At 41.9% G+C, this 26,285-nt stretch overlaps 1 protein-coding gene across 1 annotated transcript; it reads left to right on the top strand.

Moving 5' to 3' along the window:
* The first annotated feature begins 641 nt into the window (after window positions 1-641).
* On the top strand, window positions 642-26,285 carry esyt2b (extended synaptotagmin-like protein 2b). Its single transcript, XM_071525891.1, has 22 exons — window positions 642-1,034; window positions 4,885-4,926; window positions 5,642-5,776; window positions 6,101-6,177; window positions 6,700-6,772; window positions 8,735-8,824; window positions 11,688-11,743; window positions 15,485-15,605; window positions 16,518-16,694; window positions 16,973-17,055; window positions 17,495-17,543; window positions 17,825-17,914; window positions 18,057-18,152; window positions 19,911-19,973; window positions 20,921-20,995; window positions 22,074-22,160; window positions 22,300-22,449; window positions 23,471-23,826; window positions 24,208-24,306; window positions 24,624-24,755; window positions 25,590-25,695; window positions 26,232-26,285. The coding sequence occupies exons 1-22, from the start codon at window positions 642-644 to the stop codon at window positions 26,283-26,285; spliced, it is 2,604 nt and encodes an 867-aa protein (XP_071381992.1).

The raw sequence follows: 26,285 nt of genomic DNA, 5'->3' as shown, positions 1-26,285 counted from the left end.
GAATGGAATGCCTCTGATGGTGCTGTTAATATTTGCTCTAATGTTTGCTAGAAATGAAATGCGTATATCGATCGATGTTTCTGTGCTCTTCATTTTGACCTAACTTATTTATTAGCATACATTTTGATTATGTATTTGAACTCCATTGCCTGCTGTAGCCTAGATATTGTTTTATTTGTTAATTTCCTTACAGGAATGTAAGTAAATGGTCTATCCAAGGGTCTATCAAGCCACCAAAAGTGTATTTACCGCTAGTGAGCACCAGGTGGCGCCATTTTGCGCTCTTTAGCTAAACTATCGGGCAGTAGGAGCGCACAGTGCAGGTCAGGATGCCTGTGCGTTTGGAGCTGCTCATTCCTATCGTCTGCACCCACTGTTGAGGCAGAGGCAAGTGCGGCTGTGTAATGGACTGGCTAAGACAACCAATGTAATCGATATAATGTTTTCCCAGGGATTGAGTCGTAAAGGCGAGAAAATAGTGTATGTCAACGATTCCCCCGAAGGCAATGGGCTGGTATGCAGGTGAACCAACGTGACAATTTTGGACACGGTTCGATCCGCTCCCACATGGGAACCGACTCTCCCCGCATTTTAGCAGTTTGAAGACAGACTCCGGGCAGCAGGACATGTCCAGAGACAGCATGACGGCGGTACGAGGAGCCCACTCGCACAACGCAAGCCCCGCGGCGCCCAAGGAGAACGGGCAGAACTCACCGAGCCCGGTTCAGCCCAGCGCCAACTTTGCCCGTCCCTCACCGGTGAACATTGCCGACGACACGCCGGTGTCCTCGACCAGCGAGCTGACCCACACCTGGGTCCAGTTCGCTAAAACGTTTGTGCTCATTTTCCCCATTTACGCCCTGGGTTATTTTGAATTCAGCTTCAGCTGGCTGTTGATTGGACTTGTTATCTTTTTCTGGTGGAGGAGAAACTCGGGAGGGAAGAACAGCCGACTGAGCAGAGCCTTGGCTTTCTTTGAGCAGGAGGAGAGAAGTGTCAAACAGAGTCTTACCACCTCTGATTTACCACCATGGGTAAGATGCCCTCCGAAATCTACCCCTCTAAACTAGATCAAATCATTTCAACTGGCATTTACCCAAGCTGGGTGTTTCTCTGAAAAGCATGTGATATTTGTGAACCATATTTGTGAGTTTCCAGGAAAAAATAATCAGCTGACAAGAGGAGGACCAGTGTTGAGCTGTAAAGCTGTGATCAAGCAGCTGTCCCTCAGTGACATTAGACTGAGCCCCAGTCTAAATACAGCAGGGTACAATGGTGAACCAGACACCATGCTGGAAAGGAAACATGCCCACAGGGTCCCTGTTATTTTAAGACTCGGACCGCCATCCCTCTTGCAGTAACACTCTCTATTTACTGCACCCCTTTATCTTTGTATACTTGTAAGATAACACAGCGGTTCTTGACTTTTTCATGTCAAGGACCCCCAGATCAATAGACCACAGACCAACCTTTGATAAAGCTTTTGTGCCAGCATCTCATCTCTTAACTGTAGCCAGGTGGAGAGATTTAATCCTCTGATCATATTAGTTGTTACTGTACAGTCTCCCATTGATTGTGCAAATTTCTAGTGAACAAAATACAGTAAGAGTGAAATGAGCTATTTCCTTATTTGGCTGCGAACCTCAAGGAACCACTGAAATAACGAGTTAGATTGTGTTTGATCGAGTGCTACCCAAGCACAAAATCGCCTACAACTCTGCTGAACACCAAATTGAAGTATGCTTTGCTTATTTGCCTGACAGTAAGAGGAAAGTGAAGTATATTTCATGATGATGCATTGGCTGAGGTCTGTGAGGTAATAAATACTGAATTACATTTCAGGCTTAGGCATTAGAACTCTTTTATTTGGCCATGATTAGGCTACCCTTTAATCCATCTGATAATGTCTCTGCCATAATGCCGACTCCTTTGGAAGAGTTTTGTTCCAAAAGGAGATGTGTACAGTTTGGAAAAAAAGTGGCACCTACTCTGACACAATGACTGATAGCACAACATTTATAAAAAAAATTCCAATACCGTTTTAAAGGATATTACTGTAGATTATTACTGTAGGTAACTTCAGTTTATAGCTGACAAAATGATATTACTTTTACAGGCTAGATTGATGTAATTGTAGAGATAGTGAATGATGAACTGCAGGTTGTGATTTATCCCCCAAAATGACATCTTCAGAAGGGGTTTGCAAGACAAGTTAAAAGAATTGATGGGCTTTTTTCAGGGCATTATGCTTAATTTATGCACTTAATCGGCCCTGAATGTCATGTTATGTAGGGTTGAAGTAGAATTCACTTGTATTCAAAGTGTTAGGGTTGGGGTTTAACTCTATTTTAAGTCCCACAGACAGAGATAAACTGACTTGTAGAAGCTCCATCAAGTCTCAGCTACTTATTTTATTAACTGGTAAATGTAGCACCTCTTGTCCACTCTGGTGTGTCTAGCAGTGACAGCTGCCCGTATATCAGAGTCACCGCTCCACTGGTTTGTGATATTCAGCGCTGCCTTATGTTTACGGCTGTTTTGAGCACAGTGAAAAGCTAAATCTGCTGACACAAGGCTGTGGTTGTGTTGAGGTTATTAAATAGGGGGGCGGAGGGGCGAGATGGTGGAGAGTATGAGAGGATGGTATTTGGCCGCATCCCACTTAAAAGAAAAATGCATTATTGAGTGACATGACCATCTTCTGCCCTGTGTTTGTCAGCAAGTCAAGCTACACTTAGCCCTTCTGTCTTGTTTTGGGGGAAAGAGGAAATGGGTTATACCTGGGTGGCTGTATCAGACTGTCACAATAACACATTACACCTTCCAGCGCTCTACAGTGAGCGATCTGGATCTCCTTAAGACTGACAGGCTGAGTACACCTCGCTGCATCGCTGCTAATAGGGATGGCATTGTTTTCGCAGACAGAAAAGCTCTTTCTAGCAGAGTGCCCAAAAGTCCTGAAGCTGTCATATTGCCGAGGGGCACTCCCCGTTCCAGTTTGTTTCCTCGGCTCTATAAATCCAGGGTGAGTCATTGGCTGCCTGTGGTGTTAAAGAAGTAGGCCTGTCTGTTGCTTGAGAAGCTCGATAAGTGCATTCTTTAGAAGAGTCTGACTGCAATTCCAACTTTTTAGACCTTGAGTAGATGCACTTTTTTCAGAGTGACAGAGTGAGAGGTGCGCACAAGTTGATATCTTTGCAAATCACTGGAGGACATGTCAGCTGATTCAAATACTTTACAAAGTGAAGAGATCACCTCCTGTATCCCACTGGTTCAGGAATGTGGTTTTCTATTTTTTCAGTATTTGAGTGGTCACCCAGCTGCCATTCATTTCTAATCGGAAGTTACTTTTTTCCCCTTCTTCCTGCACTTATTGAGTTCCTGATTACATACCTGTGTGCTGACTTTAAGCAGCGTCAGCTCAGAGAGAAACCCCTTCAATTAAAAATGTTTCGATCAAGCCCAAGCAGCCTCTTAATTACACATATAGGCCTACACCTCAATAACTTCTCAGTTCCACGCTAACGAAGATGAGCAGAACTGAGTAATTAACTCAGCTGCTCTACTCCCAGTTTCTACTTTTGAAGGATGCCAGCATTCCTCTGACAACACAACACTCTTTACTCAAAAACAATCTGTCCTATTGCATGAATGATCCATTACGACTGCTGTTCTTCACCTACACTGTCTGAATGAGTTAGGTCAGTGTGTCAGGTGTAATAGTGCAGCCTCGCCGGTGTATGTCTCTTCCTAATGATTATATAACTCTCGCTTCATAAAAAAAAAAAACTATAGGCTGAATGTGTCATACTCACTAGAGGCTTCTATTCCCTCTCCTCCTGCTCTTGTCACCGCTTTATGCCACTCTGCCACCGTAATGCTGCATCAGCACTTCTCCAGCCCACATTAGCAGCAGTGCTGTCTCCTGTAGCTGTCGCACAACATGTTATCTCTCCCCAGGACGCCAGGCAGGCCCATCACTTCATTTTGAAATTGCACTCAGGGAACAGCAGTATTAGATTTAGTGTTATGAAAAGGTGCGGTTCTTCTTTTAGCCAGACATTTTGTCAGAGGCTGGGTCTATCTGTTATTTATTAAGGTGCGTGTCCCCGCATGCAGCCTGTGCGCACAGTATAGAGTTAATCTCCAGGGCTTTCCTCTACCTATCGCTGAATCTAGGTCTAGCTTTAGTCACTGTGGTGGCGTGGAGGAGCTATAGTTCAGACTTGGTGCAGTGTTTCAGTTACATTTAATATGGTATCGGTTTTTATTTTCATTCAATAAAATTATAGATGCACAGTATTATTCTTGATTCTGCTGTTGTTGTTTCTCTAACACCTGTCACCCTTATAATGTATGCACATTCCCATAGAAGTGTTGGTGTAGTAACATGGATAGCATATCCAGGCTTTGCTGACTTTTACAATCTGAAATGAAAGCAGAGATTCTAAGGTTTGGGTTTCCAATGATGTCAATTATCCTATACAAGCTAACATGGAAATGTTGATAATTAGGGGTGTGGACATCACATTTTTAATGAAAGGGAAAGGAGTTCCAATGCATAATTTTATAAGCCTTTTATTTTATGTCAAGAGACTTTATTTCATTTCAAGTGTTGAATTTGAAATTGAATACTTAAATTGAAACCAAATATGGAAAAACGGAATTTCAAACAAGTAAATACAAGTTCAATTAATTAAAAAAAAGATTCAAATACGAACATTCAGTTTCACTGATCACATAAAAAATCAGAACACAAAATTCAATTCAAATTCAGTCGTCCGGTGGCATGAATCTCACCCCATAGAGTGCTTGTTGCATGTTGCATTAATAGGCTTAACGAAACAAACATGGTGATTATCTGTTGTGTTTTCTCCTTTGTAGGTCCACTTTCCAGATGTAGAAAGAGTGGAGTGGCTAAACAAGGTAAAGAATCAGCTGTCTGTTGAATTTGTTTGGTCGAGTGAAGCCTTACCTTTGCTCTGTGGATTCTGGGATAGATGGGATGTGAAGGTAGCCTGGCTTTCCCTCTCTATCCCTCTTCCTCTCTTCCCTTCCCACTCCAGCTTTGAATGTAGCCTCACTGCAGCACATTGAGCTGCACATAACAGTCCTGTTTCTTGCTTCTGCAGCACTGTGGGGTGCATTCACTGCACAGTGTGCATAAATCAGCTAGTAAGTCACATTAACCCTTTTGAATCCCTATGGCAAACTGGATGTCAAGGTTGAAATATTCATAAGTGTACGTTAAGAATTTCTCGATACTATCATCAAAATTTAATCGTTACTGTCACAGCTTGATGTGTATAAGTCTGACAAGGTTTTACTTAAATATAACTACATTTTGAATATTTTAATGTAGATATATTATTCAGGCAGTGGGACATGTACCTGTATGACAGAGCAAGAATAACCTAAAGGAGGGGAGGTTGAGGTAGTGAGTGAGTTCTTGGTAGGTAACAGTGTTTGTCCGCCTGAGTCATGTGCATGCCTTTCTGAATAATAATGGGGGGGAAAGGCACCAATTTTTAGTTTGTCCGATCCACCGTCTACAGTGCCCCCTCTATGAAATTGAGTGAGTGTGCCAGCTGGGCAGATGCCAGCCCAGTGATGTGTCTCTTCTGTCCCTGCACCCTCTCAGACAGTGAGACAGATGTGGCCGTACATCTGCCAGTTTGTGGAGAAACTGTTCCGCGAGACGATCGAGCCGGCGGTGAAGGGGGCCAACGCCCACCTCAGCACCTTCTGCTTCAGCAAGATTGACATGGGAGACAAAGTAAGTGCCTCTTCATGTTCCCGCATGGTGCTTTCAGGCACTCAGACCGGTCAAGTGCTGCAGCAGCAGGGACAAAACGGGCTACTAGGAGCAGGTGATGTCGGGGCAGCTGCCGTGGGTGTGTGTGTGAGCGTGAACGTAAACACGCGTGCATGTCGTTGACATGTGGGCCCGCTTGTTTCTTAAATAGTTTCCATGTGGGGTCACCAGAGGGGTCAACCTCATGCTAGCCACGCGGGATGCAGGAGGGGTGTAGGTGTTGGTGGGGTGTTGATGGACTGGAGTGACTTAGTGGCCGTAATCGTTCCCTCTGTTTCGCTGCAGCCCCTGAGGGTCAACGGGGTCAAGGTTTACACAGAAAATGTGGACAAACGTCAGATCATCATGGACCTACAGATCAGGTGAGCCAACCAGTGCCATGCTGGAGCAGATCTGTTTAATTCACTGTAGCTTTAATTGTTTCTGATTCTAGTTTATATCGTATGGCAGGGTTCCCACAAGCCTTGAACATTTTTGAAAGTTTGTGGATTTGAGAAAAGTAAAAGAAGGCCTTAATATGAATGGATGTACTTGATTTTTTATGACAATATAGCACCCAAATTCATCAGTATGCCTCGGCTCTGGGATTAGGATCAACACTTCACATCCTGAGGAAAACCCTGTGATGGATATTTGTGTTGATACAGCAGCAGTTTTAAAATGAATACCATGATTTCACCATGATTTCTTGACTTGACAAGATCATGAGTACAAAATGATGTCTGATTTTGACCAGTGTCATGTCTTATCCCAAAACATGGCGATTTTGACTCTTTGAATTTAAACAAACAACACTGAAAGTCCTTGAATTTGATGTCCAAGTGAGTATAGGAACCCTGGTATGGGATTTTTAGCAAACCTACTGTTTTTTTTTTGTTATTCAGCTTTGTTGGGAATACTGAAATTGATGTGGACATCAAACGATACTACTGCAAAGCTGGCATTAAGAGCATCCAGGTAAGGGAATTCTTCTTTGCTTGTTTCTGTCTTGCTAACACATCCTCACAGATACAGTCAACTCTGGCATGATTTCTGGCTGCTACCATGGCTGTCAGAAAAGGCACACTAAGCATTTGATATAAAATGACACGGTGACTTGAGGGGCTTTGTAGCTGTACTGGATGAACAGTTTAAGAGCTGCTCTACTTTTTGTACAGCACATAATACTGGGACGGCAAAGGTATTTGGACAGATTACATTCAGAGGAGTAGCTTTTTTTTTGTAGAAATCAAAAGTTCTTACTGTCCAATGACTTTTATGAAATGTCTTAATATGAAGCTCGCTGCTTCATTGAGCAGTGGCATGACACAGATTATGGTCTTAACTCTGATATTTCTAGCTTTGGAGGAAAGGTGTTCATGCTCATACTGATTTGGCTGTTCTCGTCCATATAATAAAGTAAATAAATAAGTAACAAAAACGACAATAAACTTAATTTCTTTAGTGCTTTTCCAAACAGCCATTACAAAGTGCTTTATAAAACAAATGATATAAATGAAGCAATGCAATAAAAGAGAGGATAAACAGGACAACAGGGATTAAACAGAACATAAAAAAAGAACATTATAAAAAGGCTTTCCATATAAAGTGTGCTTGAGAAGTGATTTAAAAGATGATACTGATCTTGCTACAGCCTGAGCTCCTCCTCTGTTCAGTTGATTTAATCAGTTAAATATTAAAACAAATGAAATATTGAAAAAAATGAAATAGCCACGTAATATAGTATATTTGAACTCTTAAATTGCATATTATTCCTCTCAAAGATTTATCTGCTTAAGTGTATTGGCTTGCTAGCAACAGAGAGGGGTGTATGTATGTGTTTATGTGTGTGTGTGTTTTGGTGCTTTTGTATGTCCTTGGCCCCTTGGCTGTTGCTGCAGTGGAACATAGCTGGCAGAAAAAACAATCAATCTGCCTCCTTGGAGACCGAGTGCTGTTAGGTCTGTCCCTGAGAGACATTTGTTCTGCACCGCTCCCATTATATAACTGGCAGACCTACATTTCTCTCCGGCTCATTATAAAGCACTAATACGTTAGTCCCATCGCTCCATGAGCTGCTTCAAATTACACATAGCAGGAGCAATTCACTCCATATCCGCAAGATTTAACAAGTAATTCAATTCCTCTTTCAAAACCTTTGGGTGCCTGTGGCTTTGTGTAATGTAAGGTTAGACAATGGGCTGGCATTGGCCTTTTATTAAATATCCGATATCACGATAATGATGATGATGATGATGACGAAGGTTCCTCCCTGACCACAGCTACATAAAGTCAGGCTGTAAAACTTGCAATTCAATTGTATTTTCTTTGTATGTTTTATTTATTTGTTTAATTGTTCAATGATGGTTTTTTTTTGTAAATGAATTCTTCATTTAATGGTTGTAATCTATCCCAGGGTTTCCCCTACCATTGAATAGGTGCATTGGCTCATCCTGCCTTAAAGCTGCTGCTAAAACATATTGGTTTTCATGGAGAGTTTTAGTGTCGCATGATGGTCTAAATGCTTTTTCAGAGGCTTTTCTACACTGACAAGAATACAATTTTGGGGGGAAACCCTGAACACCCATTTTTTTGGGCATGAAAGTGGAGAAAATTGACCGCTTCAATACAAAAAGTATGGATTAGAGCAGCTGTGTGGTGAGATCTCCATGATGCGTCTAAAGCACTTCCAATGCAATAATCCCTGTAATTGTCTTAATATGTTATGGAGAAGGTGGAGGATGACACGGGGCAGGTGTGAAGTCAGGCTGGGACAGTGGACAGCATCGAGTTTCCAACCTGTCATGTGCTACAGCTAATGGCTCCACCGCTCAGGAATGTTAAGGGCCACCGGGGTGTGAGTTCCCTTGAGCTCTCTCTTTAACTCTGTGTGTGTGTGTGTGTGTGTGTGTGTGTGTGTGTCCCCCTGTGTTTCCACAGCTCCATGGAGTGTTGAGAGTAGTGATGGAGCCGTTGCTGGGCGACATGCCCCTTGTTGGAGCCCTGTCTCTGTTCTTCCTCAAGAAACCGGTAAGTCCTGATGCTGGAAATATAACACTAGTTACGTCACTTAAATTAAAATAGTTCAGCGGATGGGAGATTTAATTTATAGTGATATTTTTATATGAAAGAATGCAGTGTCTCTATAGCAAAAGCTGCAAAATGGGCCTTTTTGTTAATGTTAATGTTATAATACACACCCGGGTTTCTCCTAAAATCTTAAAATCCAGCCATAAAACACATTCCCCATACATCTCTTTTCTGCACAGCCATACCTAAAAATGAAAGTAAGGGAGATTTTTCAGCACAATAGACAAAGACACATTGTACACACTCTGACTAATGTTTATCACTATATCACAGAATGGTTTTCTGTTTTGTTTTTCTGTTTGCACCTTTCGGGCAGAATTAATGACTTAAAACCAAACTTTAAGCAATGATATATCACAGCTGAATCACAATGTGATGTTTTGCTGATATTTTGCAGCCCTAAAGTCCAGTTCAAATTCAATTCATTTTTCTTTACTGTCATGGCTTATCAACATTGCCTATCATCTTATAGCTTACACACTTCTACATAATTTGCATTTTACAGTACCAGTTGCATGCATATCAGATATTTGCCAATGCATATTTCATCAATGTCCCTTTTCACCCCCGGTGCAGAGCCAGTGCTGCACAGCCTAAAAATATTTGACCGATTTAAGCCAAATAGGAGTACCCAGTGGAACTACACCAGGGCTTTAAATAGCTGCAGATCAAGCTAGCCCTACTTTGGTGGATTTCTTTACCCCAGGCACTTAGCTGAGACTCAAGGTGGAGATAGTGCTGTAGGAGGCTGAAGGGAGAAGGCAACAGCTCAGTAAATCAGTGCAGTCCCACATGCATGCACACACACACACACACACACACACACACACACACACACACACACACACATACATACACGTAAACCTGCACAAATATAGACATGTAGGGTAAGGGTGTTAATGGTACTTTGTGTGCAGGTTTATTTAATCAATGCGCTGTACATCAACAGCTGTCCCTGTGGCCCCAAGCCTAATGCTTCTCTATCTGTTCCTGCTCCTAGAGGAATAACATTATATTTGCATATAGGAAACAAGAGAAAATAAATTCCCATTAATAATCGAAGCAATTTCCTATGGGGGAGAATTTTAGTACAGTTTACCCTTGAATTCAGTGTAGTCAAAATAAGCCAACCTCCTCCTCCTTTCAGCCCTCCATAGATGGTCTGATCTTGTGTGCCAAACAAAAGAGAAACATTCCCAGACCATAAGAGGTCTAGGCCACAGTCAGCTGTGATCACATTGATGCAAGGCACTGCAGTGTAAATAAAAAGATGAAGCTATTGTGCAGTGACATTTTTAAAGGCAATTCAGCAGTGAATCAATACTGGAAGATATTGATTGTGATTGCTTATTTGACACGCCGACTATTATGTAGTGAGAGGAACATGGAAAATATTTTTTCACTGTCAGCTGTTTGGATTGCAAACCACCATGTTTATGATCCTGTTGAACAGCCAAATTAGGAGATATTTCACAGCCCTGGATTGCTTTGGTATGAGTAACCCAAACCCAGAAAGAAGCTTTTGATCGCTTCATGTAAATGATGTACAGGGGTGTATCCCCGTAAACCCCTCAGCCCCAACACACATTCATGCACACGCATCATTCATGGCCCTGCAATGCTCATTTCTTCCCTGCAGCACACAGTACATCTGCTGCAGTGTAAGCAACTTAGGGTGAGAACTGAGGGTGAGAACGGCTCATTAAGAAAACGCATTGAAACCCATTCCTTCAGCTTAGAGGCAGATAGAGATGAAAGCTCGCTGAGAGGCAGGATCTGTCTGCCTGGGAGTTTCCCGCCTCAGGCGATGCCATCTTTACCTGACTTAGCTGTACTAAGCTATTCTTTTCGTTTCCCTATTCCCTAATCCTGGTTTGACTCACAAGCTGCCTGTTTTACCCTGAAAGTGAATTAAATGAGTATATGTTTGTATCAGTTCGCTATTGTTTGTCCGTTTTTGGCTCCTGAATAATTAGTAAAAACTGGTGGTAACGACCATGGAAAAGTACGGTGTAACTGACCTCATTATACCCTGGCAACTAATGAGACCCCAGAGGGCTGCTGCTGCTGTGATAAATATTTCAGTAAGCCAGGTGTGTTTTTTTTTCTTCAATTCCATGCTAGGATCTCTGGTCTCTGTCAGTGGGTTGTGACTCATATAGCTAATTGTGCACTCAAAGTGTCCACTGGAGCGCTAAATAAGTAAGGCAAACATGCATGGGTAAAACTAAAAAAAGGGAAAGACTGAGCTGAAATATATGCCAAAAACACTTTTTAGATATTATTTACATTCCATCACCAAACTGGTGTGCAATTTAAGGCTGTTTGCCATGTCAATATTTGAAGACCTTTGTTCCAAAATGAGATATCCACCATTCTTACACCAGACTTACAAAATAATCAACAGAGCAAACATAAAGCTTTGTTTGACAAAATAGCATTTCATTTTTACAGGTAGTGGGGTAGTGATTTAGTTCCAAAATGGATATCTAGCGTTTCCGAATATAACTTTTGATTTGTTTTGGTTTGCTGCATCCTTTTGTTAGATTGTTTCACTTAGTTTGCTGTGATTAATCAGGGAATTTGTTGGCCAGAAAACACACCGACTGGTAAATGTAGCACAGGGGGCCACAAAACAATAAAGTTAAGTGTGGATCAATTGAAAGTAATTTGATCTTCCACTCTCTACCAATCTTTATTTATTCATTCAGGTGGTAGAGAAGTCAGTAGAGAGAAGTGTGTTTTCCAATGCAACAGCCTTGCTTCACCTGATTAACTGGCGCCCTCCTTATTTTCCTTTTAGCTTCTGGACATCAACTGGACTGGCCTCAGCAATATACTAGACATTCCTGGGCTCAAGTAAGTTCATTCAAACCTGCTTGTCTTGCTCAATAGGAAATAGTCTTTCTTTCTGTGTGAGAGAGACAGAGAGAGGGAGAGAGAGAGAGAGAGAGAGAGAGAGAAACAGAGAGAGAGAGGAAATCTGGGGATTTTAGTTACAGGTGAAGGCTTGCAGGCTTGAGTGACAGCAAGGCTTTCACGCCATTATAGGCGCTCATACAAGAGCAACCAGGAACTAAGGAAATAAGATAAAGCCCAGCTCAGAAACCAGCAAGGTTAATTTGAGGACGCTGTGAATTTTTAAATCCTGTTTCATTACTTGAAGCATCTAAAATGGGCATGAGCGCCGGCCGGGGTGCAGGCACTCATGAAAGCTGAAACACTCCACATTGGCAACATTGGCTTTTAAATTTGAAATTATGGTAAATGGTGAAAAGACAAAGAGTGAGGGTTTAAATTATAAAGCACGCTGGGTGGCTCAGCTTGGGGGAAAGCCTGCTGTTCTACTACAGGAGGGAGGGAGGTTGCGTGTGTCTTTTTATTGATTGTGTTTTCAGTCACACCGCCCCCAAAAAACGTGTGTTGAATGACCACTTGCTTATATTTTCATGCCTTCCTACTCCCTTATTCCCCAATTATTGTTTGCCATATTCTAGTCACAAAATAGGTATTCACATAAACTGTATCGAAACATCAGCAACACTAACTTCACACAGAACCAGTGCCAAATTTCAGGGGCGATTGGTAACTAATGAATCATCATATTTGCCGTCTCTGCCAGTGAAGGATGTGAGATGAACTGCGACTTGAGTCTTTTCACTGTGATCTCCTAGATTTGTGTGTCACAGTTTCACTGGGGCTGAGACAGGTCAGATTAAGAATTGTGGTGTTTATAGACTTGTTCCTCACTTAGCAGGAGTGTCTCGGTGTGTTTTATGGGTTGTGTGTGTGTCCAAGATAAAGAGTTGCGTCATGCAGCTAATGTCTTATCTTAGCAATAATTCCACTTTTTGCGACACACACAGTAAGTGACACATGCACTTTCGTTGCATGCAAACATCTGGCATTTCAGCCGTTTATTGTTCACCCAGGCGATTTAGACGGGCGTGTTGACACAGGCCGAGCTCAGCGGCCAGTCTACCCCCTCTTCCCCACACAGGACACACACACACACACACCGGTCCTGCTGTTGACATTTCTCTGTAGGGGTGAAATGGATCCAGGCAGCTTGTTGTGTGTGTGCATGTTTGCGTATGTGCCTGTGTGTGGGTGTGCATGTGTCTGTTGGCCTGCAGGGGGGCTCACGTGCAGGAGAGAGGGGGTTGGTAGCTGGGGGAGGGAGTCAGGCCCGGATAGTGAAATAGTAGCTGCAGCTACGCTGTTCCTTGAATGCAGGCGACAGACAGACAGCATCAGCTGCCTGCTTGAGGGCTGGACAGTGTCATCAAACACACAAAACCACACTTATCCTCTAACACCCCCCCACCCCAGCAATATGCAGCTCTTAAACCCTGTCTTATGCAACAAATGCTGTCTTACCGCAGTTGTTGTAATGTTATTGTTGTTGAGGAGGTTTTACAGCTCTAGCAAACGCTCTTAAGGTGTGTGTGTGTGTGTAAATGTCAGCAGTTATGAGCAATACTCGTCCTAAGGTGAACATCTATCGCATTTGTGTGTGCGTGTGGGCATGCGCACACAGGCAAGAAAGTGGGGGTGTTGCTGCTGTGTTTATGCCAGGGGAGCAACAGAAATGCAGCAATAAGAGCTGATGTGGCAGGAATCCCTTCACACCCGTGGTTCTTAGCTGGAGGTAGACTCTCGCTGTGATCAATCCCCCACCAGAGAATCATGTTGTCTCTAATCAGCTCACAGAGAAGAACGGTAGCCCGCCGCTTCTCTGGAAGCTAAGCCGAGGATTGATCAACTGAATGTTTCTCCTGGCTCCGGAGAAATTCAGACGGCAATATTGAGTTTATTTCGTTTGGAGTTTATGTCAGAGCTGGTGGCTTGTAAGCGGCTCCATAATTATTTGACAGTTGACAATCTCCAGAAATTCCATTGTTTGTGCAGGACAGCGCTGAAGGAAATTGCCAAAGGAAACAGTACATCTATGTTTATGATATACTCATTGAAATGAAGTCATCAACTGCAGGCATTTGTACAATGTTAAGTGTTGTTCAACATTTAATTCATCATTCCTGAGACTATTTCCTTGCTTATTGTGTCATATCCTAGAGTTTGTTTTATTGGCGACTGTAGATTAGGCGAGTGGTTCACAACCTTTACTGCATAATTTTGAACCACACTTACATAAAAACATACAAACACACACAAAATTATTGATTGCTTGGAAATGTCATATAGCTTCTGGCCAAAGATCAATTGTTGACATTTGGGTGGTTTCCATTGTGGACATCTGGTCTGTTGCATAACATTTGACATTTAAAAAAAACCGAATCTGTCTCTTTAGTATTTCCATCCATGTCAATTGGAATCATTTCTTAGTCAAAAATACACATGATGATAGATAATCCTATACTGTCTGTGCCTGTGTTATACTATGCCTAAATGTGCTTATGGCTTTGCTCTCTCACAATATTTAATTTTCATGTTTTTTCCCAACTTGCCATGTGGTGTAACTTCAAAATATTTTATGTTGCACATTATTATTTATAAAGTTGAATGTGTGTTTGGTTAATTGTGAGGTAGAAGAAATCAGAGAAATTGAGATGCAACGTGTAATTGCGTAGGTGTTGTAGCAGTTATGGGTAGTCATGCACTGTTCTCAGCTCCTGGTATAATTGTTTTAAATAATTAAGCTTACTGTTTGCTGATACAGTTTAGTCTCTAAACCGCTGAGCGGGACGTTTCAAGCCTGAAGAGTCAGCCGGCCTTCAGTCTATGTTTGTTGGTACCATTCAGTTTGTGAATGGCTGAGTGGGCTGTTGTCCCATGAGCTTATTGTTGTCAAGGCTGACGGTGAGGAGGAAGTTATTGGTCTAATATAGGTGTAATCAGTGTGGGAGTGAAGAGGAGGGGAATGGCAGAAATTATTGTTGAGCTGTCTGCAGGTGTCAAGGGCCTCATTCAACAAGACATCTAGGATGGGAGTTTGTGTTCTTTACAGCCCCAATGACACACATGCTCTCACCAAGTACATTGGTGCTCAACCTAAGCAGCACAAGGGATAGCTGCATCAGTTTTGTAGATTTAGCGAGTGAATTTTGGTTCTGGGAGACCTGGGATCACTTTCAATATCTCAGACAGTTTAAGAACGCCTCTCATTTGGATGTCTATATTATGATATATGGACAATTGTGCTGTAATCGCAACAATTTGTCTTTTGGGAGACAGGCTAAGCAATAATGCGAGAAGATGAAATTTCATTGTATTTACATTTTTCTAGCTTTGAGGGCAATTTTCCTGCTATTACACGACAGCTCAATGAATGCACAGGGAACCCCGGTAATGCCATTCTCTGCCCTCAATGTCACTGCTGTTGTCACCCAGTGTTGAATCATCAGTGGATCAGGGAGATATTTAGAGGTTTGTTGGCCAACACCAGCAACATGCTTGAACTGACTCCAACATTCTTACTGTCTTCTAACATGTAAAGTAAAATCTCGCTGCGCTAAACTCAGATTAAAGGAGAATATTTATAACCCAAGGGCACCCTTACTGTCTTTTAAATAATTTATTGTTTCATTCTATTTTTCCTCCTTTCCTTCCTTCTCTCCACCCTCCCTCCCTCCCTTACAGCGGCTTCTCTGACAGTCTGATTCAAGACATTATCTACAGTTACCTGGTGTTACCCAACCGCATCACCATCCCTCTGGTGGGGGATGTGGAACTGGCCCAGCTTCGCTTCCCCATGCCAAAGGTACTAGCGCTATTTGAAAATGCATCTCATTAAGTATGATGAGGCGATTAGTATGCCTCATCATGTCGATTTCTTAATATATTCCCTTTGGGTTCGGACATCTGCTAGCTGCTTTATGTGGGCATACATGCTTAGTAGGTGAAAGGTAGCAGACATCTGACAGTCACCCATCTGATAAAACACATATCACACAACACACCATGGTTCCTTACTTGTTTGTTGACAAAGTGAGTCAGCAGGGTGTGTATGTATTTCATTACAATTACTTGTTACCTTAACAAAATTGTAATCAGTAATTTCATCCAAGGGATTGGCCAAACTCTGTAAAGTGTAGTGATAATACTACTAAGGTTTTTTTTAGGCTGAAACCTAAAAAAGAATCTTAGTACAAATGCAGGTGCAAAACAGGTTAAGCTTTTCAGACATGCCTTTACTGCCAAAGCCGCAAAAAATGAATAATAAAAAACCTCTCTGTGATTGACTAAAAAACAGTACAATGCTGTATCACGATTCAAGCAGTAGAGTTATGTTTGTGTAATGAATTTCAAGGCTTTAGCACAAGCTCCTGTAGTATCCATGGCAACAAGATAAACATGTCAGCGTGGTCCACTACTTGCAACATCTCTTTTGGTAATATATCTTGTGATATTTTAGTAATTTTAATGAGACTTACATTTTTTAGGTAACATAATGGAATACAGCTCAATTTTTTTTGTGTTGAGAATACTTAATGCTGTTACAAGTGTTCCATTACTATCCAACCCTGGTAGTAAGCCAGCGTTTTCGAAGCTTCATATTATCCTGTGGGTAATGTCACATCTTATCTACTCCCACTGCATTGTGGCCTCGAAGTGTCAGTGGTTGCTATTTCAGAACTGTACCCTTAACTCTGCGCTCTGCACGTCTCCCTAGGGTGTCCTGAGGATCCACTTCCTGGAGGCCCAGGATCTGGAAGGGAAGGACAAGTTTTTGGGAGGACTGATCAAGGGCAAGTCGGACCCTTACGGTGTCCTGCAGATTGGCAACCAGCTATTCCAGAGCAAGACAGTCAAGGAGAGCCTCCACCCAAAATGGAACGAGGTTTACGAGGTGACAAGTCTTGAATATCTCCCGACTCCCGCAGTAGGGGATGAACGCTCCCTAGAGTGCTGTTTGCACTCTCATTTGTTATTTATGAAAAAGGATCACGGATGAATCACACAATTTTCCAGTATCCCAATATTATCAGCACATGAACCCTGCATTTCTTTTTTTACAGGAATTTCTTATTTCCACATGCCGTATTCTCTGAACTTGCATTAATGTAGGTTTCTATTGAGTGGACATGCCTGTTTGAACAGTGACCAATAAGTCTTTGTCTTGGTCAGGCGCTGGTGTACGAGCACTCAGGTCAACACCTTGAGATCGAGCTGTTTGACGAGGATCCAGACAAAGATGATTTCCTGGGGAGGTGAGCTCATCTCATATCCTGCTCTGTTCTGATCACAAATCTGATCTTGGCCAATAACAAGCTTCTCTTTAATCGGCCAGCTGGAGCCATGTGTCACACGCAACGAGGAGAGCTATAGCAGTGCCTATTACATCCTAAATACTGCTTGGGAAACTCAGAGGAAAAGTGTGATGAATGAATCCTTGGCCACTGGACATCAGTTAAAACTCAAGCTTAGGTCTTATCCCCGAGTCACAGGCTCAAGGGTAAAGCTGATTGATTTTGGCCCAAGGCTGTAACTTTACACCCAGCGCCAGCTCTTTCTCCCACTGCCTCACAGCACCGACAACACATAGCAGGGAATCAATACACCGGTCCGCTCTGTTCAGATGAATCGGTGAGATTTCTCTCCCTGCTGATTGCCAACTAATTTTATGTAATTATCTGCCTTTATTTGCAGCCTGATGATCGATATGACCGAGCTTCACAAAGAGCAGAAGGTTGATGAGGTAAAACTCTCTTTCTGTGTCCATTCATGTTGTCATACGATAAATTTAGTCAGAGTGAAATCTTTAACGTTAGACTTTAACATAATATGTCCTGTTCACTCTTATTTACCCATTCAAAGTATCTATTATTTAACGGAGCTCCTAAAGGTTTTTGGAGATATCCTGTGGCAGATCTATTCGATGCCTAAAAATGTGAATAATTAAACACTTCACAACAAGACAGTGAAAGCTGCTGCATCCCCCCGATGGCTTAACTTTGACATTTGGTCAAATTGTTCCAGTGGTTTGACCTGGAAGAGGTATCCACCGGGAAACTCCACTTAAAACTGGAGTGGCTGTCTCTGCTCTCCACTCCTGAGAAGATGGACCAGGTACGGCATGAGCTAACAAACTTTCCCACTCTGACTGAGCAATGTTGGCTTGTCAGTATTAGCTACTGTCAGTGGATATTGAATACATGTCAGTCATCTTTCTCGGTGGTTACTGCCCTCCCCGTCTCTCCTGTCCAATCAGGTGCTGCGGAGTGTGCGTGCAGACAGAAGCCTGGCCAATGACGGGCTGTCTTCTGCACTGCTGGTGGTCTACCTGGACTCAGCAAAGAACCTGCCAGTGAGTTATCACACTGTTTGCTTTATTTTTGATGGTGATAATGCTATTGTTCTGCTGCTGTACTCTAACATGGCACTTTGGCTAAAATATAGCAACATGCCTATAACTAAGGGTTCTATGTGTAGTGGGTATTGTGGCTTCTAACTGTATTAAGCAATAGGCTTATTTTCCTCCGCCCAAAGCACACACACTTCACATTTAGCAACACTCTGAACCAGTTTAGTGAGAAATGCCAGTGTAGGACACTTGTTTAAATATTGATTATTGGCCAACATGTAATAATGCACTATTGTTTGTTATATTTTCGCAAGATCTTCCATGTGTTGCATAATGCACAGTGACAGACATCCGTTTGCCCTGTTTCCCTGTTCTCTGAGATTTGGTTTTCATTGCACTCTGACCTCCAGGTGAACTGAACAAGACCTGTGGGATTTATTCTCCTCCCAACTCCTTGAAACTTAGTCCAGAAAAGATTTATTTTCTTACTCCTATAGTAGATACACAGGTCAAGATGTTTTCTAGCAGGCTATGCAGTCAGGTCACATCACTGTTCAGCAATTCTGTCTTTGTTTTGGTCAAGCTGTTTTCGGGTGAAAACCTTGTACCTCCAAGGAAATAATAACAGCATATACATAATAATAACATAATAACAGCTTTGTGCTTGACCACCATGCATTTTTTTAGTTTATCCAATGGGTTTTGAAAGGCTTTCATCAGACCAACAGTGGTAGAACTTTCTCAACCCATAGAGGAGCCTGAAATCCTTTGATTCAAGTGAAAACATTGGAGTGGCAAGGTTTTCACACGATTAGGACGACATGACAGTTTCCCTACGTAGGCAACTCAGGTCTCACACCTCCACCTTGTCCCCCCACCCTTCCCCTCTATTCTCCTCCCCCCTCTTCACCCAAGAGCGTCTTCACAGGGAGCTTGGGCTGTGGAAACTTAAGAGAGAGGAGAGCGTCTGGCCTAGTCTTTTGTGAGAGCAATACCTCAGAGTGTAGAACCTTATTTGTGAGTCCTCCGGTACTTTGCATCCCGGCAGTGTCAGCATTTAGCGGTGTGTGTGATAACGTGGGTTGAACAGTAACAGGGGTCCCGTAGACTTGTACCTTAAAGCATGTCAGTTGTCTCAGCTGCACGGTTTTACTGTGATATCTAATAAAATGTATTCCAAGTACCCAGTAACAATTAACATTAAGTAGATACTTTGGGGGGAGATGACACAGGGAACAAAACCATGCAAGCAGCAGAAAAATCTGAATTTACTTATTAGTCAGATTTGAGATTCTGCTAAATCAGATGTATCACTTCAAGGCTGAGTTATCAAACTCCTACTGTACAAAGAGCCGGCTGTCAAAGGTTATAATGATCTGAGCGTCACTGTAGTCAGCACTGAGCCAATTAGTGTGTAGTTCTACAGATATAGAAGGAGTGTAGACTAGCTTGTTAAATATCACACAATGTCTCATACTAGCTGCTGTCAAAAACTCATCCCAGCCTTTCCTAAAGGAAAGACCTCTGTACTTTCATTCCTCCACAGCATTTAATTTTGCCAGAAGCTCCCTGCAGTGTCATCAGCGACATCTCCGCTCATGCTATTTTTTTGCCTCACTCATATCATTGATCCATTCAGTACCCATTCCCAAGTCTTTTCCATTCTTTCCGGGTTTTTCTCATGCCTCATAACCCTACTGAATCACTCCCGTCCTACTAACTGTGGGTGTGATTTTCTCCCCATCTCCCTGTGGCTTAAAGAGCAACCTGTCAGATTTCACCTATGATGGGTTGAAGCAAGTCTCAGTCTTTAAGGCCCTGAAGGTAATGTGGAAAAAGCGGGTTGCATGTACAGATCACACCCTGTGTCTCTTCTGTGCTCTCTGTCGTTGCTCTCAAGTGCACCATCCAATGTCATGTGATTGTGATGATTATTAAACAAGCACAGATTGAACTGTCTTTATCAAACAGTTGCATGAAGATGGATAATCATGTCCTTGCTATGCTATACCTCTCTTCCTCCTTCCTTGTAATGACACCCGATTTTTCACATTTCCCAACTTATTTAGATTTGCCATGTGATCTTGCGCACAAAAATCTAACATTGTGCGCTAATATTTATAAAGTTAAATGTGAATTTAGTAAATCATGAGTTAGAAGAAATTAGAGAAAATTAGCTATCAAGATTTCAGTCAAGATTTGCACATTTCAATCTAACAGCACAGAAATGGTGCATTTTTGATGTGTTATTTTAACCGTTCCTCAGACCAAAATGTGAAAGATCATGCATTTTGAACTTTTCCTTCTTATATGTCTTCTCAAAACTACTTGTGGTTAATATAGAGCTTATCTGTAATGATGTAAAATAGGAGGCCAATTTAAGCGCCATCCACAAGAGTAAGGACAGGTTAAGGAGTAACCTAAGACATCTCTCCATTGTTATAGTCCTCTGCTGGTATCTAAGGAGGCTATTATTAATCTGTAACCAATACTGAATAATGCTCTTAGCTGTCAAAGCTCAGAACGCAGTACTAAAATTAGAATGCAGAGGAGACAAAGCTTGGCAGTTTCCTTGGTAGCGTCTTTGCTTGCAGCCCTGCTGGTCAAAACCTACAGTGATGTTGTTTTTCCTCCTTTTACCATTGTCTGTTTAATCTGGAGTCTTAGGAAGCTAGTGTTTGTTTATGTTTGGGTGTCATTTTGTCGAGCAAAAACCGCATTGCGTGTCATGGTAGAAGTGTCTAACACCGCTCTGTCTGATCCTCTCACAGTCGGGCAAGAAGGGCAGCAGTGAACCCAGTCCTTATGTCCAATTCACTGTTGGACACAAAACGTTTGAGAGTAAGGTGAGTCACACACGGCATAAGAAGAACTTGTGTACAAATGACTCAGCTTCATAAGTATTTGTCTATTCTCAAGTTTTTAGATGCTTTAGATCTGTGCTCTTAAAATGATGCATTGATAGCACAGCCAGTTTTAATTTGAGGTTACATATTTCTATCCACATGACAAGAACAATTACATTTCTACAGCTATTTTTGTTCATGGTGTTCCCATTGTAAGTTGGTAAAAAGTATTTGATTAAACCAAAGATTAAATAAAGTAGTTATTTTTTCTATGTCATACATTCTCAACACACAATGACAGTGAAGTTTGCAATCCTTAAACACCAACAAATCTTATTCTTATTTAAACTGTTGCCTACTCTCAGGTGCTCTATCTAAATTACTCTGTTGTGATTGTGGAATAAATAAATAGATGAGTAACAACTGTACAAGTAAACAAATTGAGGAATCAAAACCAGCAACGCACCATGCTGAAGAGCTTCTAGGTAGACATTGGTGTCAAATACATTTCATACATGCATTTTACACATACATTTCATATATGAAAATTGTAATATATCAAAAGTTTATTAATAGGTTTCAAACTTCTAGAAATCAATGCATGTTAAGATTTTTTTTTTTACATTCATATAATCTTCTTCCAAATAATATTACCCTTTTGAAACGATGGGCCAATGCACACAAATAACTTAACAGCCAATATGGATAATAATAATAATATAATAATAAACTTTATTTGTATAGCACCTTTCATACAAGAAATGTAGCTCAAAGTGTTTTACAACAAATAAATTACATGCACCAAGTTCTTCACATAAAACTTGATAATAATAGTGAAAATAAGATAAAGATGAGAATAGATGGATGGCATTACCCTTAAATAGATGGATGACATTACCCTTAAATTAAAACTGGCTATTTATCATATTATGATTCTACATCCAAATTAAAAACTTGACACTTTCCAATTACACTCATAGGTTTCTTCAGTTGAGTAATGTAACTTCTCTCGAAGACGACTCTTAAAGCATCTTTTAATTAACCACTAACATACGACTACCTGTCCCCTCCCATTAAGATCCGGTTTAAGACCAGTGAGCCTCTGTGGGAAGAGGCTTTCTCATTCCTTGTTCACAATCCCAGGAGGCAAGAGCTTGAGTTGGAGGTAACACTGCATAACAGCTCATTAAAACTTCACTGATAACATCTGCTATTTTTTTTATTTTTTTGTTACAAGGCAGTGCACCAAGTGGCGGAAGTAGCTGACTTGTCTCAAAGCAGATGTTCTTTTTTTTCATGACCAGGTGAAAGATGACAAGCACAAATGCACCCTGGGTAATTTGACGGTGCCACTGAGCGGCCTGTTGGTGGAAGAAGACATGACGCTGACTCAGTGCTTTTCCCTCAAGAACTCCGGGCCAAGCTCCACCATGAAACTTAAGATGGCCCTGAGGGTAAAAACAGACCGCATCATTCCTCATTAGTACTGTATGCGTTTAGGGAGAGTAATGATAAACCGATTCAAGTTGAGGAAACCAGGTTAGCTGTGCAAGATGTGGCTGTACCGATTCAAAACATACAGGACCGGGTGAAAGCTGGGGGGATAGTTAACGACTTCTAACAGGGGAAACACGATTCAACAGTCAGAATCAAGAATGCTTATTTCTCTGTGTGTCTTTTGCATTTTTTTTTCTCCCTCCATATCACACTCTGCTATGACTGTAGTCTATCCTGCGTTCACATGATGTGGGAATAATCGTTATAACGACTTGACGGCTCAAATCAGCAGCTTCGAAGTGTTCATGCATTCAAGAACTCATTAGAAGCCATCAAACACCATGATTGAATGATTCTTTCAATTATGATGTTCTGTATCGCACCAAAAAAATGACATTTCAGACTTGTGTTATCGCAGAACCCTTTTATAAAGTTTCTTTATAGTGCGAAGGTTCTATGTAGAACTATTTGAGCATGGAAGAACCCTTTGGAGAAGCTATGAAGAACCCTTTAAAAATGCATGAAATGTTCCACATCAGCAGCATTAAAAAAACCTTAATAATGGGTTTCTTATTCTGATTTTTACAGGGATTTCTTTTTAATTTATTTGAACAAATCAGAGGATTGTTTGAGTCAGTACAGTTCTATGTAGAACCACTACTCTAACCAAAGAACCCTTGAAGAACCCTCATTTTTCTGTGTGCAGTATGCATGATGACAGCTTTCACACACATCCGTCCAGCGGTGTCAAAAGTATGGAGATATATTACTTGACTAAAAGTACTTTGACAGGAAATTTCAATAGAAGTAGTAGCAGAATTAAAAGATGTTACTCCAGCGCTAAGTAACTTTTAAATGAAAATTGTTGAGGTTTGTGCGTTTCCCTAAATTGTTAGAGAAACTCTGCAGCTGTAGCTCTGGCCCTTGGTAGCACAGTTGCTCATGCATCAGTCCCAACCTCCTCCTGTCTCGCCGTAGATCCTGTGCCTGGAGAAGCAGGGTGCCTCGGACCAGCCCTCCTCCGTCCAGGTGAGGAAGGCCAGCGTGACGCAGCCGACCACGGGCCCCTCCCCGAGACTCTCCGCCTCCGAGTCCCCGCTGCCGCCGCCGCCCAGCCCTCCGCCGCCCATAGACGCCTCCACCCTCACCCTCCAGCGCAGGGACGGCGAGCCGTACTCGGCCAGCCCCATCCGGAGCACCTCCAACCTGAGCACCTGCATCTCCAGCTCCCAGAAACACCTGCCACATAACGAGTCCACGCCCAGCCTGGCCTCCGACATCTCCCTGCCCTTCGCCACCTTGGAGCTTCAGCAGAGGCTCCGGCAGCTGCAGAAGTAAAAGACAGATATGACTTCTTATTCTTATGATTGTTTATCCATCTACAGTCTCTCTATCTGTGTCTATGGATCTATCTGTCTCTTACCTCTCCTGATTTTTTTTCCTGCATTTAATGTAGTTTTATTATTGCAGTTCGACTAGATCCCACCATGTTGTTCCTGATATTCTGTTATCCAGTGCATTTGCGTCTTAGCTTGTCATTGATTTGAGCATGATTTATGATATCCGTCTGTGTATATATGCATGTTTTCTCTATCCAGCTATCGACCTCTCTAGCTTTCAGTCCATACATACATACATACATCGACATGCGCATTCACTGTCCAAACTCAGCTGCAGTCTATAAAAGTGACACTGACTGCCTGGTGTGTTTTTAGCGGCTCGGCCCCCAGCCAGTACCCTCTGGGCGAGGTTCAGCTGACAGTTCGACACAGCTCCCAGAGGAACAAGCTCATCGTGGTGGTGCATGCCTGCCGGTGAGCAACTGCCATCACCCGCTGCACTTCATTTTTAGCTGTGAAAGCCACATCAGCCAGCGCTTTTAAAAAAAAAAAAAAAAAATCTTGTTGGAAGGGTGTTTCTCACACTTGAATTCAGGGATTCACTGGTTTTAGCACCTGGTTTTAGCTTAAATCTCTTTCAGTAAAATCCCCCATTAACAACTTTAAACTAGGGGTAGTTTGTGGGAAATTATTATTTTGCTTCTTTTGGAAGTGCAAACATTTAAGAATTTAATCCCCAACATGTGCCTGGCAACATGTGACTGAAAACATGTTGTCCTATGTGTCCTCAGTAACTTGATAGCCTTCACCAAAGACGGCTCAGACCCCTTCATCCGGCTCTATTTGCTGCCTGACAAGAGCAGGACAGGGAGGAGGAAGACCAGCACGCTGAAGAGGACCCTTAACCCAGTTTATGATCAGACGTGAGTCCAGACACGCCCGCTAGTTTATGCTTACATCACATGTTTGTACTCTAAAAATGATCCATCATGCAGATGAATGTTGTGGCTTTGGGCTTTACATAGAAAGTCTGTTCTTTCAGGTGTTTTATATAAGGAGGTTTGTATCTTTTAATGTAACTCATGTCAGATTTTCTCTTATTATATCATCGTCAAATGAATGTGATAACTGGCGCTGTGTTTAACAGACCTTCTGAGCTGCTTTGTATTGCAGAATTTCATTTGTTTCCCGTCTTCATTGCTTTTGATGTGTAGAGTTTTCTTTGATTTTTTTTTAAGGAATCAAGCCTAAGAACTTGGGCCAAATTTAAATAGGAAGCAGATCAATGGAGCTACTCTTTATACCAGCAACAGTCTTACTATATTTTATTTTTCAGCATCACAACTCATTTCAGAGTTATATGTTAATGAACAATCTATCATTTTTAAACTGAATTGATCAATGATAGATTGCTATAATGAAATATCTGTGTATATGCTTGTGTGTGTGTGTGTGTAAGTAAGTAAACTTTATTTATATAGTGCCTTTCAAAACCAATGTTACAAGGAGCTGTAGAGGTGAAAATCAAAGAATGTAAAAGACAGATAAAAAAAAAAAAAACAGAAAAAAACCCACAAAGGGACAAGAACAGAACATTACAAAATATAGTGCTTATGATAGAGATGGGTTTTTAAAAGCTTCTTAAAACGTTGGTCTCTGCAGGTTTAATATTTAAGGGGAGGCAGTTCAAGAGGGTGAGAATGACTGAATGATCTTGCTGTGTGTGTGTGTGGGTGTGTGTGTGTGTGTGTGTGCAGGTTTGAGTTCAGTGTATCTATGGTGGAGCTCCACAGGAGAACTCTGGATGTAGCAGTGAAGAATGGAGGGAGCATCCTGTCCAAACACAAGGGGCTCCTGGGAAAGGTAACTATTACAGGTCTCTGTCTCTGTCTGCTGTGGCTGTTGGGCGGTAACATTAACTCTGGCTCTCCATTCTGAGGTCAGTTTCCTCCCAGGTTTGATGGTTGCTGCTGGGGTTTCCTCCTTAAGTGGAATTGGTAATAGCTGTGCTGGTTAGGGGAGATGACTTCTGCCTCTTGACCTTTTTGTTTTTATATCCATGCTGTTTGGAAAATCTTTTTGATTTAACTCTGTTTTAGTTTTCTGTTCTGTCTGACCTTTGGGCAAAACTAGTGAGCGCCCGTGATGGATGCACCTTAGTGTCTTAGAAACCCTTTTCAGTTGCATACAGCTCTCATTGGGAAAGTCCACGGGTGCCTTTCAGTACGCCTGCTTCCCCTTTTTATTGTCTGACCCTTTTGGTTAAACTTTATCTGAAACAGGTTTATTTTTAGGGAATGTAACAGTAACACTAGCTGTAGTTTCGAAGAGTGAAGGTTTCTGTTTTTATTTAAGAAGATACAAAACTTTCATTGACTCCATTTCTTGTAAAATTGCAGGTGCTGGTAGATTTGAGTGGGGAGGATATATCAAAAGGATGGACGCAATGGTAA

Source organism: Centroberyx affinis, unplaced genomic scaffold (assembly GCF_046629955.1).
Source record: "Centroberyx affinis isolate AG114_WGS23_722 - 3 ecotype Tasmania unplaced genomic scaffold, CSIRO-AGI_Caff_v1 ptg000109l_1, whole genome shotgun sequence".
Lineage (NCBI taxonomy): Eukaryota > Metazoa > Chordata > Actinopteri > Beryciformes > Berycidae > Centroberyx > Centroberyx affinis.
Note: the sequence above shows the minus strand (reverse complement) of the source record. Positions and strands in the feature narration are given on the sequence as shown.

Coding starts and splice junctions, on each gene's coding strand:
- esyt2b (XM_071525891.1), top strand. CDS start 642: ATGACGGCGGTACGAGGAGCCCACTCGCACAACGCAAGCCCCGCGGCG. Junction 15,606..16,517: donor TTCGCTTCCCCATGCCAAAG/GTACTAGCGCTA, acceptor ACGTCTCCCTAG/GGTGTCCTGAGGATCCACTT. Junction 17,056..17,494: donor AAAGATGATTTCCTGGGGAG/GTGAGCTCATCT, acceptor CTTTATTTGCAG/CCTGATGATCGATATGACCG.